We start from the raw sequence: 19,423 nt of genomic DNA, 5'->3' as shown, positions 1-19,423 counted from the left end.
AGCCATTAGCTTGGTTCACCTATGAAGACTGCACTTTCATAGTCAGAAGCTAACCTTGCGGTAATATAAGCAACCTCCTCTTGATTAGATGCAAAAGGAAAAATCTTTAACATCTAGTGTTTTTACCTGAACCACAACTAAGTGGTTTTCAGGATTCATAATACCAGAAAATTGAGCACACAGAAATTCAGAATTCAGCTCTCCTGACTAACTTTAACCCAAACTCCCTTTTATACTGCTGAAAAACCTAATACCCATATGCTAACCAAAAAAGCACATTACAACTTTTTGTGCGCTTCCGACAGGCACAAAAACCCCAAACACCATTGCACAACTTGCGTGGTAATACCTAGAACTTCAGCAATCTAAAACACCTTCCGCACCACACTACATAAAACTATAATCTCTCTAAAGCAAACTAACCAGCTACAACAAATGTGGCACTTCATCAAACACTAACAAAGCATTTAGTGAATTTTGGGCGAGGGTGGCCTTTGGCATCTCACTCTTCACCCCTTGCATCACGGCAGCCTGTTACAATTTCCTATTCAAAGTCCAAGCGTTATCCTTGTCTTCCCCTTCCCTCTCACCTTTCTCTGTGTTGGTCCAAGACTGAGATATCTATATACAAACAGATACCCATCACGAAAGACTTCCTCCACAAACATTGCCTACGGTCTTTGGTGCTCCCTCTTCTTAAAACACAAAGGTAAAGGGAAGGGAGCACACAAAGAGAAAGTCACACAAGAAAAAACATTTACAGAATAAGGCCTAAGTGGCAATTCTTGTATCACAACACCATGCTGTGCTGGAGGTAGGTGGCTGCAGAAGTTTCGCTGTTTCTCAGCTAAACTAACATTTGAAGAACTGGATTTAGACTTTTGTGGGACATTCTCAACTTTCAGAAGCTGATTCTGAGAAACAGCTAGATGCTTCCTGTTCAGACAGACAGTGATCAGATATATGGTAGAGAAAAAATACTCTTTGTTGAATAAAGATAAAAACTGAAATGGTAGCAATAGAAATACATTTTAGGAAGCACGATGAGTGTAAAAGCCTGTATTATCCTAGTTACCCTGATACAATTCTAATCCGGTAAACTAAATAATATAGAGAGGAAAGGGAAACACTATGTGCACTGAGGGAAAACAGTTCTTTTGAAGAGGTTTCCTTCAGTGGTCACAATGGAAATTTGCAACTTTAAAAAACATGGTGTCAATACAAGGTACAGTTCTGCAAAACAACATTTAAATCCCAAGTTTAAATGACACAGCTTTCATACAATGGCCAATTAAGATATCTTGATTAATGAAAAAGTCAAGTTTGTATCCCAGGACTCCCAGTGAAGAGCTAGGCTTTGAAAAAAGGCCAACTATTCTGAGAAACAAAGCTCTTCACTTCTGAGCAACAACATCCACAGCTGCTCCTATGCTGTCGTGATCAGTGTAATAACTTTCTCAGTCCATACTTATATTCCTAGTAAAATGCACTGGGGTGAAAGAAACTATCTCACGTAAGATAAAATTTAACTACTCAATTAGACATGAAACATCTTGCGCTCCTGTGTCTTGAGATTTATTGCCAGAGTGACTGTGTTTCCACAGATTCAAGATTTGCTCTCGATTCAGAGAAAATTATCCAACTGACTCCAAAACCTCTGGTTAAGCTCCTGTCTTTCCAACTTCTGTTTAATCAACCTGCTTGCAGTTTGAGATGCCTTTGAACATTAAATCATCTCAAGATAAGTAAACAACTTTCTCCTGTTGCACTGACTTCTGAAGATAAGTTCATTCACCACATTTGTAAGTACCATGTGCTTAAACTGTCACATTTTAGTCTAGGTACAGGCCAAAAGCTGTACCTGTTCGCAAATGAACCACAAACAGTCTTGTCCTCGAGAACATGATTTAAACAGACTTTACGCCAGCCTTACCCATTCTGTACTAAGTCCTCAGTCCAACTAAATGGATGTATATTTGTGTTTTTAATGACCCAAGGGGTAACTTGTTCTTGAATTGTCTTCCTTGGCATACTGTGTTTGTCCCAAGGCTAGAAACATTATTCCTGGGAGATGAAAATACTTCTAAATATTTTCTCACCACAAGCTGTCTAGATGAAAAAGCCCTGAATACAGCAGTACCAAACTAATGCCCCGCAGCAAAACCCCATCACAAATGATGAACCCCAGCACAGACCGTCTGAAACAAAAACCGCTTGTTGCAGCACAGGGAACAAGGAAGCTGCCTTTACGCTGTTTTCTTGGGTTTTAATTTTTAATGTTTTAATTACATGATTTTCAGGTATCACTCTTGAACATCAGGAGTTAAATCAAAAGTAGCATGTAAAGGGGCAAACCCTCAAGAAACAAAACGGCAGCAAAATAAGACTCCTTAGGAAACAGTGTAAGGAACTATCAATTGGGGAATACCTCCTCCTAGGCTCTGCTGGGTAAGAATGATTTACACTTCTCAAGGCTGAGAGTTTACCATCAAAGAGTTTCTTGCACCACAAATATGCTACAAAAGAAGGAGTGGTTGAGTAAATGGCCAGGGGCAACCAGCATGTATTGCTGCCAAAGAATCTGCTGCAGTTAGGATTGTTTCTTACACTGAGCTGGAAATAGCTGGGATGAAAGAAACTTGCAGAAGCAAGCAAGAAAGAATATCAGTGTGGGATACATGCATGCAGATCCTTTATAATTTTTATTCTTTGCTAAACAATGCTTCTTATCTTTGAGGAGTAAACCAAAGCAAAATATTTAAGGACTGCTTGTATGTATCTGCCAATCTGTACATGCACTAAGAAACTGCTATGATAGATGGGGGGGAAAAAAAAAAAAATCAATTTAGGCACATTGAGAATTTCAGATTGCAAACCAGAGATCCAGTCCAAACCATGTGGCTGAACCATATGGTTTCCCCCTGAGCAACAGGCAGCAATCAAGTCTTATCACCAAGTGGGGCACACTCAAGAAAAATGAGAGGCCTGAGGTCCAGCTTGCCTTGGGTAGTAGTTGTCTTCTTTACCAATGGTGTAAAAGCCAACAACAACAACAAACAACAACAATACAACAATAAATCCCACCAAACAAACAAAAAATCCCCCACAAAAAACCAAAACCAACCAACCAAAAAAAAAAACCAAAACCACCACCACAACCAACCAGGCATAAAAGCCCAGGAGTATTTACCTACAGAAGCTTCTTCTGGTAGTATGTCACTTGGGAATCTGAGATAATGATTTAATGAGGAAAAGATACCACTGTGGTCAGGAGGAGGGTGAAGAATTCATTTCATATACCTTGCAGAGACAGTTTTCTTCAACTAGCTTTATGGTCACAAGGAAGACTTAACTACAATGATTTAAGTCTGTTAAAATGAGCAACTTTTCCACATCAAGAGTGGATGCCTGGATGCTATCACCAACAGTGTTCACAAAACTGGGAAAGTAAAGCAGAGTGAGGATGTGGCAGAGTACATACAACAGAAGATGGTTGTCTCTGATCACGCTGAAGTAAATTGGAAAATATCTTGCAAGTGCAGGATGTTGATGTGAGTGTACAAAAGGATCCCCACTGAGATTAGGAAATTCCTCTTGCTCTGTCAGCTTTTTTAAGTTACTAAGCTGATTTCATCCCCAATACAAAAAGGGACCAAAAAGATTGCAGAACAGAGTTTTTCCAAATGGCAAGGCTTCAACCACTGACCATCACCAAAACTATGGTCAGAAGCCAAAGAAACTGCTTTGTAATGATTTCCAATTAAGAAGCTTCATTCTAGTAATGGTCTGCAATGAACTGACAGTGTGATGGGGACATGCTGGCCTAATGAAATCTATAAGAACTCTCCTCTAACACAATGCAGGTGAAGTAGGTGCATTAGGAACCTTCATGGAAGGAAAGCGTAGGGCAATAGTGTCGGTCAAAAGCAGAGACAAAGAATGAAGAGAAGAAGCTCAGATGCAGTTAGCTATCCTACTACTCTGGACAACATGGGTTACTTCAGCAGTGGCTTTTTCTGAGGTTGGATGTGGGATTTGATTCAGTGTTTTGCTCGCTTTGTCCTTTTCCAAGTTCCTATACCAAGCTTCCTACAGGTGCCCTGAACACAATCATAGAATCATAGAATAGTAAGGGTTGGAAAGGACCTTAAGATCATCTAGTTCCAACTCCCCTGCCATGGGCAGGGACACCTTGCACTAAACCATGTCGCCAAGGTTCCGTCCAGCCTGGCCTTGAACACCCCCAGGGATGGAGCATCCACAACCTCCCTGGGCAACCCATTCCAGTGCTTCACCACCCTCACTGTAAAGAACTTCTTCCTTATATCTAATCTAAACTTCCCCTGTTTAAGTTTGAAGCCATTACCCCTTGTCCTACCACTACAGTCCCTGATGAAGAGTCCCTCCCCAGCATCCTTGTAGGCCCCCTTCAGATACTGGAAGGCTGCTATGAGGTCTCCACGCAGCCTTCTCTTCTCCAGGATGAACAGCCCCAACTCTCTCAGCCTGTCTTCATACGGGAGGTGCTCCACCCCCTTATCATCCTCGTGGCCCTCCTCTGGACTCGCTCCAACAGCTCCATGTCCTTTTTATGTTGAGGACACCAGAACTGTACGCAGTACTCCAAGTGAGGTCTCACAAGAGCAGAGTAGAGGGGCAGGATCACCTCCTTCGACCTGCTGGTCACACTTCTTTTGATGCAGCCCAGGATACGGTTGGCTTTCTGGGCTGCAAGCGCACACTGAAGCTGGCTCATGTTAAGCTTTTCGTCAACCAACACCCCCAAGTCCTTCTCTGCAGGGCTGCTCTGAATCTCTTCTCCGCCCAACCTGTAGCAGTGCCTGGGGTTGCCCCGACCCAGGTGTAGGACCTTACACTTGGCTTGGTTAAACTTCATAAGGTTGGCATCGGCCCACCTCACAAGCGTGTCAAGGTCCCTCTGGATGGCATCCCTTCCCTCCAGCATATCAACCGAACCACACAGCTTGGTGTCGTCGGCAAACTTGCTGAGGGTGCACTCAATCCCACTGTCCATGTCACCGACAAAGATGTTGAACAGGACCGGTCCCAACAGCAATCCCTGAGGGACACCACTCGTTACAGGTTTCCAACTAGACATCGAGCCATTGCCAAGTCTTTTTTCCAGTCTTTTAACACTGGCTGAATAACTGACTCACTTCTTTGCAAGCCTGCAGAGGAGTCTGGTTTGATCTGATGCAAAATGAATGCATCGGGAGTACTACGGAAGATGGCAAGAAAGATGAAACTATGAGCTTAGGCTCAAAACAGGAGAAGGGGAGAAAAACAGGTGTATCTGACTAAAATGCTATTCTTAGGGAAGATACAATGCATTACTGAGCAACACACAATGAAGACACTGGTGCCAAAACTCAGCGTGCATAAAGTCTGGCTTATTAACCCCAGTGCCAGGTGCTAGGCCTACAGGGTGCTTTTCCATGCAGGCTTGAGATCAGCCTTCTCCAAGTTAAAATTGAACGTCTGGTGTCAACGTGCATACACAGGACAGGGATATGAATCACCGCATAATTTTTACTTGTCTGTCTTTTCTGCTCACAGCAGACAGACTGCTTTTTACAAGCTATTCCTATTTTAAATGCAATTATCCTTGTGATGCAGATGGAATGCAAAACACATCTGAATGCAAAAAGTTCTGATAACATCAAATATTGAGTCGGAGCTTTCAAAGTTATCTCAATTTTTCTGCTCTATGCTAATCCTTAATCCAGTATTGTAACTTATTCCTGTGCTAACAAGTACCTACAGGTTTTTACTATCCCAGTAAGACACTAAGTATATGGGTCTTTAAGAGGAGAAAAAACCCGAAACACCAAACCCCATCAATAAACCTTCATTTATATTTTAAACCAAACAGCACCAATTTCTCGATCCTTGCAATTAAGTCAAATAAGACACACACATAATTCCAACAGTATTCATCAATCATGATTGTTCACAAATATTAATACAAAAAAGATTAACATGGGAGATATGTTAAAAAAACCCACAACCCAGTAGTCCCCAAAGACAATTCTCCAGTATTTGTTCAAAGCTTTATGCACATAGTCTGGCAGTATATTTCTACAACCATATTAAAGTCTTACTTTTCTCCTCATTTTTTAATTTTACAGGCTATCAAAATTATTGGACACCATCATGACAAAACATTTCAGCTAATAAAGCCATAGATTCAAATAGACTTCCTTGGAATTAGGGAGAAAAAAATAAGATAAAAGTGTTAATCAAACAATTCCTCCCCCATCTCTTCATTCCAAACAAATAAGCATTATTTATGGGCTCAAAATTACCAATGAATACTACATTATTGCTTAGCTACATGAAAGCTATCCAATACCTACTGTTACACATGACTATCTAATGAAACTTCCCACAAGGAGGGGACAAAAAACATCGTCAAAATGAAGACAATTTGATATGGCTTTAAATTACAGATAGATATTAGTGGAGGGTTAAAACATTAGTTATCTGAGGTTTTCATGAGGAAACTTTAACAAGGTTTCATCAGTGTCAATACAGTTCAGCAATAAATCTAGCAATAGTGAAGTTTTTTATGTTTCAGCTGTTAGAACTTCGTGTTATTTCTGGAGCTGAACAAATCTGTATCGATGTGAGACAAAGTTACGCAAACTTCAGGAGCAAGGAGGTTCCTCCAGGGAGGATACAATAGGCAAGTCTAGTACTTTGTACCTATGTCAGTATATAGTCAATGCAATTCATGTCAATAGGCAATTTACAGCCCTGTTCTAGAATCACTGGATTTTATTAAAAAAACTAAAAAATTGTATTCTTTCTCCTATGTAAGCAGTGGTAACAATATGATAGACTACTCTCACTTCTAAACTGGGGATTAACAGTGTTTTCACCCAGCTTGTTTCTGAAGAGTTAGGCTTGTTCTATCACTGAAATCCCCTGCAAAAGCTTCTTTTGAAGGGTTGAGTCTGCAACTCAGAAGCACAAGACTTCAAGTAATCAAAAGGTAGCAGGTTTTAAAGGAACATTTTAATCTGAAGAAAAAATAAAACTACAAATGACATTTCAGGCAATACTTTTGATTGTTCTGCTCTTGGGGCAGTTTTGAAGCAAGGAGCGCCTCTTAGTCTTTTCTATTTCTTTAGAAAAAAAATCCTGATCTGTGAATAATCTGTTCTAGTTCCTGCAAAACAGTAAGGAATTTAGGGAAGGAAATACCATTAAATTCCTACACAGATCACTCAATCTCAGTGAGATGTAGTTTGGCATTTTTTTAAAAAAGATTTCAAGTGGTTTTATTTCAAAATCTAGCCCGTGAAACTTATTCTCTAAGATTAGGAAAAGCTGTGTTTTTCCAAGCATTTTGTTTCTAAAGAGCAACTACAAAAAAAATGAGACAGTTTGCTGCTAATAGACAAGTAAAATCTGAAGGTTTTAGAAGTATCAGCTTTAAGGACTACAGAATTCCCTTACAAAAGTAGGAACACTATTTCTCCTGAAGCTAAATTCCCAGCAGTCACAAGACTGCAGCAGTTGCAGACACGATTTATGACATCCTCCGAATGACCTCTCAAAGCTAAAGACTGATTAAGTGTAAGACAGAGAAGGTAGCTCCTGTCTGTCTGCATTACATGGTGCAGAGTCACAGCACAGTGAGCATTTGCTACCGAGCAAACAAAACTGTCCCTTAGCTTCCCACTGCATGCAGCACTGCACTGCCATTATATAAAAGAAACACAACATACAGAGCAGTATATCAGGTCCTCTTCTAACCCAACCTGAGTCACTCTTTTTGTCACCTGCAGATGTTCTTTACAGCACTGGTTCACAGGTGTATCTGTAATTTTCTAGGACAAGAATTGTCGTTTGACTTTAGCAGCACTCTCGTTAGCAAAGCAAGACAACGGCAGGACCTGAGGTTAGGAGTAGCTCATAAGAAAAGAAACAACTTGAGCTATTCAGCACATGAATGATCCTATTTTCTCTACTTCAGAAACAAGCAGACTTGTTCTATAGTTGTCAAAAGCTTTACTGCACTTATCAAGTGCTGCATAAAAAAATATTCCCATGTCGCATATGTGCATTTACATAAAGGCCATTCCAATGTACTGAGAAAAAATTTGTTGTCCCACTCTCAAGAACTGAATTAAGTATGAGGTGACATTGCAGCTATTTTGACCAGGAGTGATTTGCAATGGCTCCTTCACAGGAAGTTCAGTCTAGCAGATTTAGGCCTGGCTCAAGGGAAAGTAGGCAGAGAATCACCCACCAAATACCCTTCTGCCCAAAGGTTCATTAAAAGAGTAAGTCACATTCACAACAAATTGGAGAAAAGTTTAAGATATGAATGGATGTGATCTCTGCAGTATGTTCTCCTCAGCAGGATCCAAGCATGTCAACTTTACTTCATTACAGCAAGAAAATTCAGCATAATCTGTTGAGCATCCCCAACTTGAACCGTGACAGTGACCTGTCATAGCTTCTTTACAAATCTATGCCTCCCTCTCACATGAAAATAAAATAAAAAGCAATACTGATATCTCAACCACCACCACTAAACCTCTGAGATTGTGTCTTACCAAGATAAATGGGACAGCCTCCAGTTCTAGGAACTGCCATTCCAGACGTTCAAAGCACTTCCCTCTTAGTTACACTATGTTCCTGTTTCAGGAGCTTTCTTCACAGACACACCATTGGAAATACACAGCTTAGTTTTTTGACCCCATTGCAAAGGATTGACAGTTTGTGGATGTGGAGGCAAGATAAGAGGCTGCAGACTCTAGAAGTGCTGCAACTCCACACTATCACAGACTGACCCAGTTCATCCACCGAATGAGGCTGAAATGGGGTCACTGAAGCAGGCCCTACCCCCGGGAGGTACACGCTGAAGTTGAGTGTGGTTTTATTTAGCGACATTTGTCAGCACTACTCTTTAAAATGAACAAACTCCCTCCTAACAAACCTGAAATGTAACAGGCTGCTTTTGCAGCGATGCTTCTGAGAGGTACCAAAGACTGCTGAGAGGAGATCTGGGATGGTTGGAAGGAAATGCAGCTTTACTGAATAAAAGGGAGGAAGAGCCAGAGTTTGCCACTGTTCCTCCTGGCAGTCTGGTTCTGATGAGTAGCTATGCACGGAAAACACTGGTGAACACCAGTGAAAGTTTCCTCCGTGTTCAAATGTTACCAACAATTCCCGAAGAGAGGAAGTACAAACCAATCAACGTATTTTAATCAAGTTCTTCAAACACAAATTCCGCTTTAAATTGTAACAATGGTTTGCAAGACAAGCTGTGGAAAGTCTGGGATGATATTAGGTCAATTCACAGAATAACAGCTGTCCAAATGTCTCAGAATGAAATTTTATTTACTATATTAATGTTCTACTGTCACCATGTTAAAATCTTAAAGTTCAACAGAGGTACAACAGTTCTCATTATTTTAAGAACTACTTAAGAAAACACTTTTAAAGCATCAGGGAAACTGAATGAACCTCCTACATACTCTGGAGGATGCTCATGAGTACATAAGATCAGAACAAGAGTAGATGTCACTATTTCAACTGCAAGCACAGGATAAGTGTCTGTTTATTTGTCTCCCTCCCTAGCATCCCTGAGGGCAGAGCAAGAAGCTTGAAACTTTTAGCCAAGAATCTTGTTAAACTCCAAAAATGGAAGAATTGAGAAATTCTATGGAGAATTTTATACCTCGGATGAAGTGGAATGAAAGAACTGATTTGCCTTAGCATTATTTTGTACTGCTTTGCTGAAAGTCTAGTCCTATTAAAGGATGAGGACAAGGAGGAAGGCTTAAGCTTTTCCAGGCAGACTGGCAAGATGCCCTTTTGCAAGGTCTTTTAGGGTATGATCTCTCTGGCAGAGAAGTGAACTTGAAGTTCGCAACTCTTTTTATTCCAGACTGAAGTTCTGAGTGCATCAGTCAAAACAGTTGACAGCATCAGCCCTGCTGAGTAAAACACTCCCCCCTTCTTTTGTGCACAGAAGTGACCAAGGAAATCAAGTCACTCCTGTGGGCTGAACTACCAGATTCATGTATTTCAGTGGTCCAAGTGTTAGGTTAAGATGTGCTATTTTTATCCCTTCTACTGAGCAATATAAACTGAGTAAGCTCTAGCACAGGTAGCTTGCCCCAAGGATGTTGAAACAGCTTACAGCTTGTGTTAGAAAAAAAATTAGTTCAGCCCCATTCGCAAAGAATGTTTCAAAAAGATTTTTATTTAGTCTTTTAGGTGACTCATGCCAATCTTCAGGTCTCTACTTTGGATCAAAATGCATGCATTATATGGGTGTCATTTAGATGTCAACTCCTCTAGCGAGATTATTGCTCATACAGATTCCAGCTGAGGATTCTGACATTCACTCAGTGCAGGCCTCAGCATGTAGCAGTACCAGCATTTCTCTCTCCTCACAAGACAAAACTTAGCCAAATACCTCAAACTGATTTAAAATAAAGTGTATTTAAATCCTCATGACAAAACCCTGCTTTGCATCCTTGCTAATCTAAATCAGTTGCAGTGTTGTGGCCAAGTCACTTCGATTTCAGTTAGACAGCAGGGGAATATTGGCTAAACTGCGCATGGTGTTAGATTCGAACACCCTAGAAGACAAATTGAGTTGCTGGACAGGAAGAGCACAGAGTTATCATTCACGTTTTCCCTCCTAGTACCCTTCTAATTTTCAATATTCTGTCTGTAACAGTCTTTCAACACACTAATCCTCCATTCAAAACAGAGGTACATAAACTTTAAATATAAAATCATATAGGTAATTCTTTCTATCTGTGATGTTTGATCCCCTGCTCTTTTTTGGTAGGGCTAAAAAAATTCACTTACTATAAGTGAATTTAAAAAGAATAATTGCAAATTCATTACCTCGAGTAAGGAAAAAACCATCTAGCACCTTATGCACTAGATGTCTCAACATTCTCCCTCTCTGAAATTACACTAGCGAAAGCCTTTCCCCTTAAAATGAACCTTGGTAAACATGTTAGCCAATAATCAGATCCACTGCCATATCTGAATTAAATCCAGAGTGGTCTGAGTGAAAGCAGCACTGATATCAAAGCAGCAGCAGCACCTCTCAGCAAGTGGCTTTGACGAGACCTGCTTAGAAAGTTTCCAGTAGAACAGCGTTCCAACACTAAGTGCTGACTTGATGAAACCCAAAATATTCCACAGGAATGTGCTAATTCAGTCAAAACTTTTGAAAGGGGACAGGCTGCCTCACTGAGCCAGCCAACCAGTCTAGGGAGCTGACTGGCTCTCCCCAGCTCCCCAGGGTCACTGGCTTCCCCATCTGGCATGGAGCCAGACTGCTAGTCCCTGCTCTCAGAGAGGCCCTTTAATAGCAATAACAATAATAATAATGATAAAGTGTTACAAAGTGTTCTGAGAAACAAACAAAGGAATTTTTAAAATGAAAACCAGAATTACTTCAGAAACAACTGTAAGGTTTGTTCAAGAGGAACTGGTTGCATTTGTTGCAAAGCATCTAAAACTTGTGGCTTTGAAGTCACAAATCTCTCTTGCATCTTCTAAATTTTTATAGAACACTTCCCAGTGAAAAAAGGCAGCAATACTGTAACAACAAAAAAATGCACAATAATTATATTCAAAACCTAAACTTCACCAGATAGGTCATCGGCAAGGAGTTAAAGGCAAGTTGCTTCCAAAGCACTAAGTAAATTCAAGTAAATGCCCCTGGCTTACCAAAACGCAGGGCTATCTTGTAAGCAACGTCTTTCACAGAGTAGTCCCTAAGTGGGCTCCCTGCATAACTCATCGTGGCAAACTTCAGTGAGATGGTACAAGGTGCCTCATTTAACACTCTAGAGAAGCTCAAAGGAATATGTATGGCTATATATATATACGCTAATATTTTAGCAGTGACTAAAAAAACCAAATAAATAAAAAAAAAAATCTGTCAGCTAGCAAGTAACTGACTTTCTTCATAGAACTGGCTTTTGGCAGCCTGTGGCTAACCAGTGCATGGGATCTACTCTGGCTTCTCAGCAACTCAGCAAGTAACGGTATGAAGAGAGTTCTTAATTGCTAAGAAAAGCGAGGCTTTTTAAGATAGTAATACCAAACACCACAATGGTTTTGCACAATTCTATTCATTTAACCAGCTTTCATATCAAAATGCCTAGATACTGGTTCATGTGTGAACACAAGTAGTTTTAGAGATGTGAAACAAAGTTCCACAGAAAAAAAGAAAGAGGTCTTTTTACATGCCAAATTGAGTCAGCAATGAGATCTCTGTTGCAGGCAAGTCATATGATTGTGAAAGAATAAGGCTAATAAAATGTACTTATTTATTTATATGAAAATCAGCACAACTTCCAGCATAGAACTGGACAAAATTTTGACCACTCTCAGAAAAGACATGTAAATCAGCTGCCAGAGTTTGCAGTTCACTGACCCTTCCTACTGCCAAATGCAAAGCACAAAGTTAGCTCAGAAAGCAATTAAGAGATTGGCTGGGAGGACTCATTAATTTTTTGCAAACTTAAAATCACAACTGAACAGTCTTACAAGATTTTTCTTGGGAAGACTGTATGCCTCAGACTCACATTTAAAAAGAAAGGTTTGTCTTCTCAGAATGACAAAATACATACAGTTTGCTCCCTGCTGTTTCTTAGATAGAACAACTAATACATTTACAGTATCATGAGGAAACACATCTAGAACCAAGCTAGACATAAGCACAGTTCAATCCAACTGCTCATTTTTTTTAACATCTCAGCAGCTGCTAAGATAGTCTAAGGCTCCCTCCAACTACTGAGATAGTCTAAGCCTAAGGTTTTCTTCTGCTACTTGCAAGCGAAATTGAGATGCCCTTCTTATGGCTTATGACAAAAAAGTAGATCTCCTCATCATGGCAAAACTATACAAGGGAAAAAACCCCTGCATACAGACATTCATATGCAATTCTGGGCCTGTAATCACAGCAGCATTAAGTTACCAATCTGGTGGTTAATTCTCTTTCATTAGCCTCATTAAACGGATCACAATCATACCACAAAGTAACTCCTGAGCACTGTACAACTCTGAAGCTATAGCCTCCATTTCTTTGTGCTGCAGTAATTTAAATAACCAGATATAGGCTATAATTTAAGCTTTAGTCCTTGACTCCAGGAGCTAACCAACTGGAGTTAGAAGGATCAGTGAACACTTCTATTAAGTGTTTATGAGAATGAGACCATACTTCTCAGTGTCTTTCTCAAACCAGCCTATGTAATTCAGTCATTTTTGCTTTCAAGCTTATATAACTATTTCCTAGAATAAGTTTCTGAGGCTTTCTATACAGTAGATGCAATCCTAAATTGAGAAATTACATGTTGCTGGTAATAACTTAGATTGCACTTTCTAAAACTGCTTTTATCCAGAGACTGGCTTCAGGTGCCACTCATGTTTTACTTCTGCTCATTTATACAGAAGCTTGGTCACTTAACAGACTGCTCAAAGGTAACAAGATGGCCCAAAGCAGTGCACCAGCTGAGAGAAACAGTACACGAAAAAAACAATCAACCAAACAAAAATAGAGTCTGAATTGAATTGCACCATTGTGATACAAATGAACAACACCAACGACAAGAGGTTACATTATGCAAATGCTGTCTCTTTGGGGAAAAAAAGGTTACTCAGCTGAGTGTGCTCATATGTACAGGTACGAAGCAGCAAGGGCAAAGGATTTCTGTCAGTAATCTCAATTTGTGCACATCCCATCAGTTAGGTTACTGCCAGAGCTTGGTCTTTGCCAGCTTGCCTTCTGCTGCTCCACCCTAACTGAACCCAAGCGCATTATCTGTCCCTTACTGAGGCGATAGCCTACTACTCCCTAATGTTCAACATCCCTCAGTACACAGATGTCTAGCAACTCATTTTGGAAAATGCTCAGTCCTAAATGAAAAAAGGCAAAACAGAGAGAAACAAGACGCCTCTGTTAAAAGAAGTAAAACCTTCTGAAATATATGTATGCTAACAACAGGAAGAAAAAAAAGCAACAACATAAAAACCAAACCAAACAAACCCAGACTTTTTCTGAGTGCTGTGCTTTGAAATGGATTTCAAAACTCTAAGTATATGATCTCAAATTATTTTTGCAATTAAGGGCCCGCGTTATTGCTTTCCAGAAAAAGAATAAGGTGGGCCCAACCATTCTTCAGGACTTGTTCCAATAAAAAAGATCCAGTGTAGATAACCCTTAGAGCAAGGTGCCAGGAGGGTCAAAGAGCTCATAACCCTGCAGGTTATCTATGCAATAACTAACTTATGTTGGAAGGGACCTCTGGAGGTCCTCTGGTCCAGCCCCTTGCCCAAAGCAGAACCAAGTTAAACTAAGTTGCTCATGGCCTTGTTCAATCCATTTCTGATCATTTCCAAGGACGGAGGTTGCACAACCTCTTCAGGTGCCTGCTACTGTGTTTGACCACCCTCACTATGCAGCGTTCGCATTCGGTCCTCACATATTTCACATCTGATGGCTGTTAAGCAATAATCTCATTCAGGAGTCACTGTAACATTTCCTGATGGTAGGGCAGCTCTGCCAAATTAGGCACTAAGATTTCAGTAAGATTTTTTAATTCCTAGTTGTCTGAAAGCTTTTTGGGTGCTTGCCATAGAACTGTCAGCTTAAGCAACAGCGATAGAAAGGTTTGATACCAACAGTGGCAAAAGTCCTATTTGCCTTGCATTAAAGGCTGCCTATAAGAAGAGCTTAGTAGTAGAGAAAAAACAGAGCTACCACACGTGATTCATTTGACATGAGCAAGCTTCAATAAAAAACCAAAACCATACATATCTACCAATCCTTATGAAGTATCACATATGCAATCAGCTGAAGGACAAAGTTCTTCAGCTCCTTCAAGAAAGGGTCTTTTTCTTGAATAACATGCAAATGTACAGCACAAGAAGTCCTTAATTATGTCTCCAGAAGGAGACTTGACTGACCTACTTCACTACTCGATGTCATTAGATGAGAGGATGTTTAAGCCACACCTATCTCAAGTGGACACTAAATGCACACTGACCAACGTCTGATCTTGTGGTCAAAGAATGGAATAAACACGCTCAAACAAGAATATTTTTATATTTGCAGAACAAGTCAACAGTGTAACCTATATTGGCATGCAGTATAAAACCCACCAAGTTCTTAGGAATTAATATGAAAAAATAAACTACAAGCAAAAAACACTGAACTATTTACCTTAGCATCTTATTAAATAACAAATTATTATCACTCTAATGTTTAAAATTAATAATTATCAGCTTACTTCTTTCTTACCATTGTAGGTTATCCTTGGTTTTGTCAGACACATCACAAGATGTAAATCCATTTCATCAGAAGATACAAATTTTGAACATACAGGGCACTTGAATCCTATGGAAAATAAAGACATGTAAGTCTGAGTACACTCAACCTTGTTGCAAATATGTATATTCAAGCCAAAAAACTGCTCTGCACACATCAATAGAAAGAAAAAAAAAATATATATATGGCAGCTTTTCAGTTTTGACCTGACATTTCTTACATTAATATAATACCCTTGATTTCAAAAGATCTCAAAACAGACAAGTGTTTCTGCAAATTAATCTGTTGCCAATTGCAAACGTCAGCACCTCCGGAATGCCAACTTTCCCAACGACTTTAAGAACAGTTAAGACAGGAGCAAGAGGATAATATGACTCTACTGAAAGAGAAATTAAAAAATGTATGGGGAACATACCCATTCAAATTTGAACTTGGGCAGGAACCCCGAGTTACATCTTAAATGGAATAGCACTGAAACTTTAACAAAGGATCTCAGTTTTACATCTCATCATGCAAGCTCCAGCACCTTTTACCAGTCTGGGGCACAGTGAAAACATTAACTCAGGGGTGTTGCCTCACCTACTGAATCACTAATATTTCCTGTAGAGCTGAATTTACTTGACACATCTCATCCTAGCCAAGCACGACCTTGTTTAGCTCTTGAGGTAACAGCCTGAGCCAATATGGGGTAAAGAATAATTAAGACAGTCTGAATTGTGATGCAACTGCACACTAGTTCATGAAAAAACTATGTAATATTTTATGTCCTTACTGAAGACAGCAGTATTCCAGTTAAAGGACAAAGTGGTTAGACAAGTTTTACAGTCCACAGAGAAGTCTGACTGTCATATCCTGAATAATTAACACATAATTGAGAGACAAAAAGGCACGAACAGGAATCTTGATGTGTAACAGTTGTTTAGGAATATACCAACAGGGCGCCATATGGCAAAAATATTGAAATCCATGCTCAGTGCAAAGGACCAACTTCTTTGATGCTGTTGAAAAGTAGTAACGCAGGCACGTATAAAAGACCACTGCACCTTCCACCAACATCCACATGTTGGCCTGCTCCCACATGTTTGTTTGTTGCCCCTTATTTTTGTACTTCTAACCTTGGGAGCCCACAATGAGCCGAATCAGTTAAGGATGACAAGCGTCTTGATGCTGCACTTCAAGTTACTGTTGCCTGAGAATTTTGATCTTTACTGTTAATTATTAGCCAGATGTAAATCAAGCAACTAACCTGAAGCATTAGCACTTGATAGAAGTAATACACTCGTTTGTCAAGACAACAATTTTTATTTCTTCAGTGCAGCTAATAGGAAGCAAGTCAAAGCAGACAACTGGTAACACCCATGAGGAACTCTTGAGCAGCAGCTGAACATGTACTGGAAACCACTTCCTGAGATAAAGTACAGTTCTGATTCTTCCCACTTTAGCAATAAGCAGTTCATATCTATTTCTTCTTGTGTCAGTCTTATGCTTCAGTTTAAATATTGCTCTCCTCTCCTTTTTTTTAATCCTCCTCCCAACCCACATCTATACAATTACAACCATAGGTTAATAAGCATACAACAGCCAAACACATCTTTTGGAAAAAACAAGTTGATTCTATGATTCTATGAAAGGATTAATTTACTTGTAGAAAGCTTTGTCAGTGACCCTTCAGCCACTCTGTAGTCTTCTTCCCCCAGGCTGCATCTCAACATGACTAAGATCAAAATTAATATCTCAGTCCTCCAAACACCCAAAACCACCCGTAACTGTTTTGTTACGGTTTTCTTCAAAAACTGACCTGGGGGAAGTTTTCTCTCAACCTTTATCAGCCTAATGCAGCTGACTACTCTTAAGTCTAGTCAAAACCTACTAAGACCCACACATTATTCTCATTTATATGCTTCTGTAAGGCATAATTGACAACATATTTGGATATGGAAAAGCATGTAACTTCCTTATGCATTGCAGACTGAGTCCTGCTGTGCCAGAACAGTTTGCATTAGAGCAAGTTAACATCTATGTTCATGGCTCATTAGTTAAGCACCAGGACCATCATTAACAGGTTCCCTCTGCTTCTCTGCTTTCTGGACAGAACCCCTCCAGCTTATTCCCTATGGTTATCTAATTGTGACTGATAAGGGGCAGAGAAAACCATCACTAGATCTTTAGATTTATTAACTGTTAACTTGCTTGTATTAAGAAGGTACATATCCCAGGAATCATTAGAGGGAATACTTAAATCCAAATAAAACTGTAGGGAGAGTTTGGGTAAATAATAATGATGATGATAATAATAACTTTTTACTTAAAACCTTGCTTAAAGGTAGACAGCTGTGAAAAATCTTTCTGCTTATCCACCTACTCAGCCAAATGTGCTTATACTATTATGCACCTGCCCCTAAACCTAGTAAACAGTTTGCATTCTACCAATATAGTAATTATTTTAACAATACCAGTATCTTGTGGCTTGTCCAGTATCAAGGGTATCTGAAGGTAATAGTGAAACAACTACAAACGTCCCCCCTGACGCAAGTCTGGGATATCTGACTGCTGTAGCTCTACTCAGCATGCAGAAAGGTACACTGAAGAACACAAGAAGCAGAGGACACCACACTTAACTAAGCCTCATGGACCAACTTAGCTGCCAGTGGCAAAGATATCTTTGTGGAAAAGACGTTTTTCCAGTGACCAGCATCAGTGGCATGCCAGAGACATAAAAGCAGAAAAAGAGCCTTAAACTCAGAACACTTGCTGAACCATTTTTCAAATACAAGTGAAATCCAGCTTCTCACCCCTTCACAATGTTCTGTTGCAATGTTCTGGATTTAGCCATCTTCCCCAAGAGGTGTGCAGTGTATGTTCTGTGTGAAAGGAACTGCCATTTCCAGTAACCCCGAAGAACAAATTATTTTGATTGTAGACGCAATATTTACTTTATTAACTGTATTTGAAAAATATAAGTAAGTGAATGATCAACACTGTCTACAAGCCAGCTAAAGGTCCTTTAAAAAAGCTGGTATTTTCTCACCTTTCCACAAATCATAAGGCAATAGTTTCATGACCCAGTTTACAATTAAGTACTCCGTAAGAACAAAAGCTCTATTGTACCATTGCCCAGCAGGCTAACAACATTTATAGCCTATGTTTGTTTTTACCACAAGTCTCAAGGAACAATTCCGATAACTTGAAGAAAGTCACGTTGCTGACTTTAACAATCAGCAACAGGTCGAAAATAACTTGCTCTCTACATGACTTTTTTTACTGAGTTCTGCAGATAAACAATGCATTCACAGACATTTGGACAACAAAGTGGAAGTAGTCATCAAATGAGGTGGCATCACATGAAGCGTCCTCTAAAACTAGGAAACTCAATGAACTACTTTCTCACTCTCTTTACGAGGAGAGCACAAGAGAATATGTAGTTTTAGGTAAAAATCCAGCTCTTATGAAGGTGTTGGTTTCACAGCATCCCTTATCCTCATCCAAGATGAGGAACTATCACTTTTGTATGAGGGTCGTCACTGTTAGCATATGAGTGCAAAGCTGTACTTCCTTCTCCCATAGTAGAGAGGACATTGCCTGTGATACATCCTAAGTCAGGGGAAGAACCACCTCTCGCCCCATTCTTTTTCTGTACAGCAGGAAAGAACTGAGCAGCAAAACTGAGCAAGCACACGCCTTTAGCTGACTTTTACAACCGCACACTTAAGAGTCAGGGAGACAAATTCTCACAAACTGCCATTGTCTGGTTTCATAACCCTGACTACAATACCGAAAGTAACACATTACTTAAAACCAGAATCCTGGGGGAAGAAAAAAAAAAAAAACCAATTACAAGAAAAGAGACAGAACAGAAAGTTGCAGCACAGCCCCTAGAAAATCCCAAGGTGGCACAGAAAGTTTGAAGTAGTTAAACCTATGCAAGTAGCAGGACTTGAATATTCAGAGATGACCTCTCTCTCATTCTCTCTTGAATGTATTGGTTTCTTCAGACTTCACCAGCTTTTGCAAATGAACCTGCAGTTAGCCAAGAATCCCATCTTCTCTCACATCCATCTACCCAATGTGCAACTTCCATCTCTG

At 39.8% G+C, this 19,423-nt stretch overlaps 1 protein-coding gene across 1 annotated transcript in view; it reads right to left on the bottom strand.

Annotated features, from left to right (window-relative positions):
* ZNRF2 (zinc and ring finger 2) overlaps positions 1 to 19,423 on the bottom strand; it is a 60,176-nt gene that overhangs the window by 13,490 nt on the left and 27,263 nt on the right. Inside the window, exon 2 of the mRNA XM_030484400.1 lies at positions 15,314 to 15,409. Within this exon, the coding sequence (XP_030340260.1) occupies positions 15,314 to 15,409 (96 nt within the window). The remainder of the gene's footprint in view (positions 1 to 15,313; positions 15,410 to 19,423) is intronic.

The sequence above is a fragment of the Strigops habroptila genome, chromosome 1 (genome assembly GCF_004027225.2).
Source record: "Strigops habroptila isolate Jane chromosome 1, bStrHab1.2.pri, whole genome shotgun sequence".
Taxonomy (NCBI): Eukaryota; Metazoa; Chordata; class Aves; order Psittaciformes; family Psittacidae; genus Strigops; species Strigops habroptila.
The sequence above is the reverse complement of the archived record's forward strand: the minus strand, read 5'-3'. Positions and strand labels throughout refer to the sequence as shown.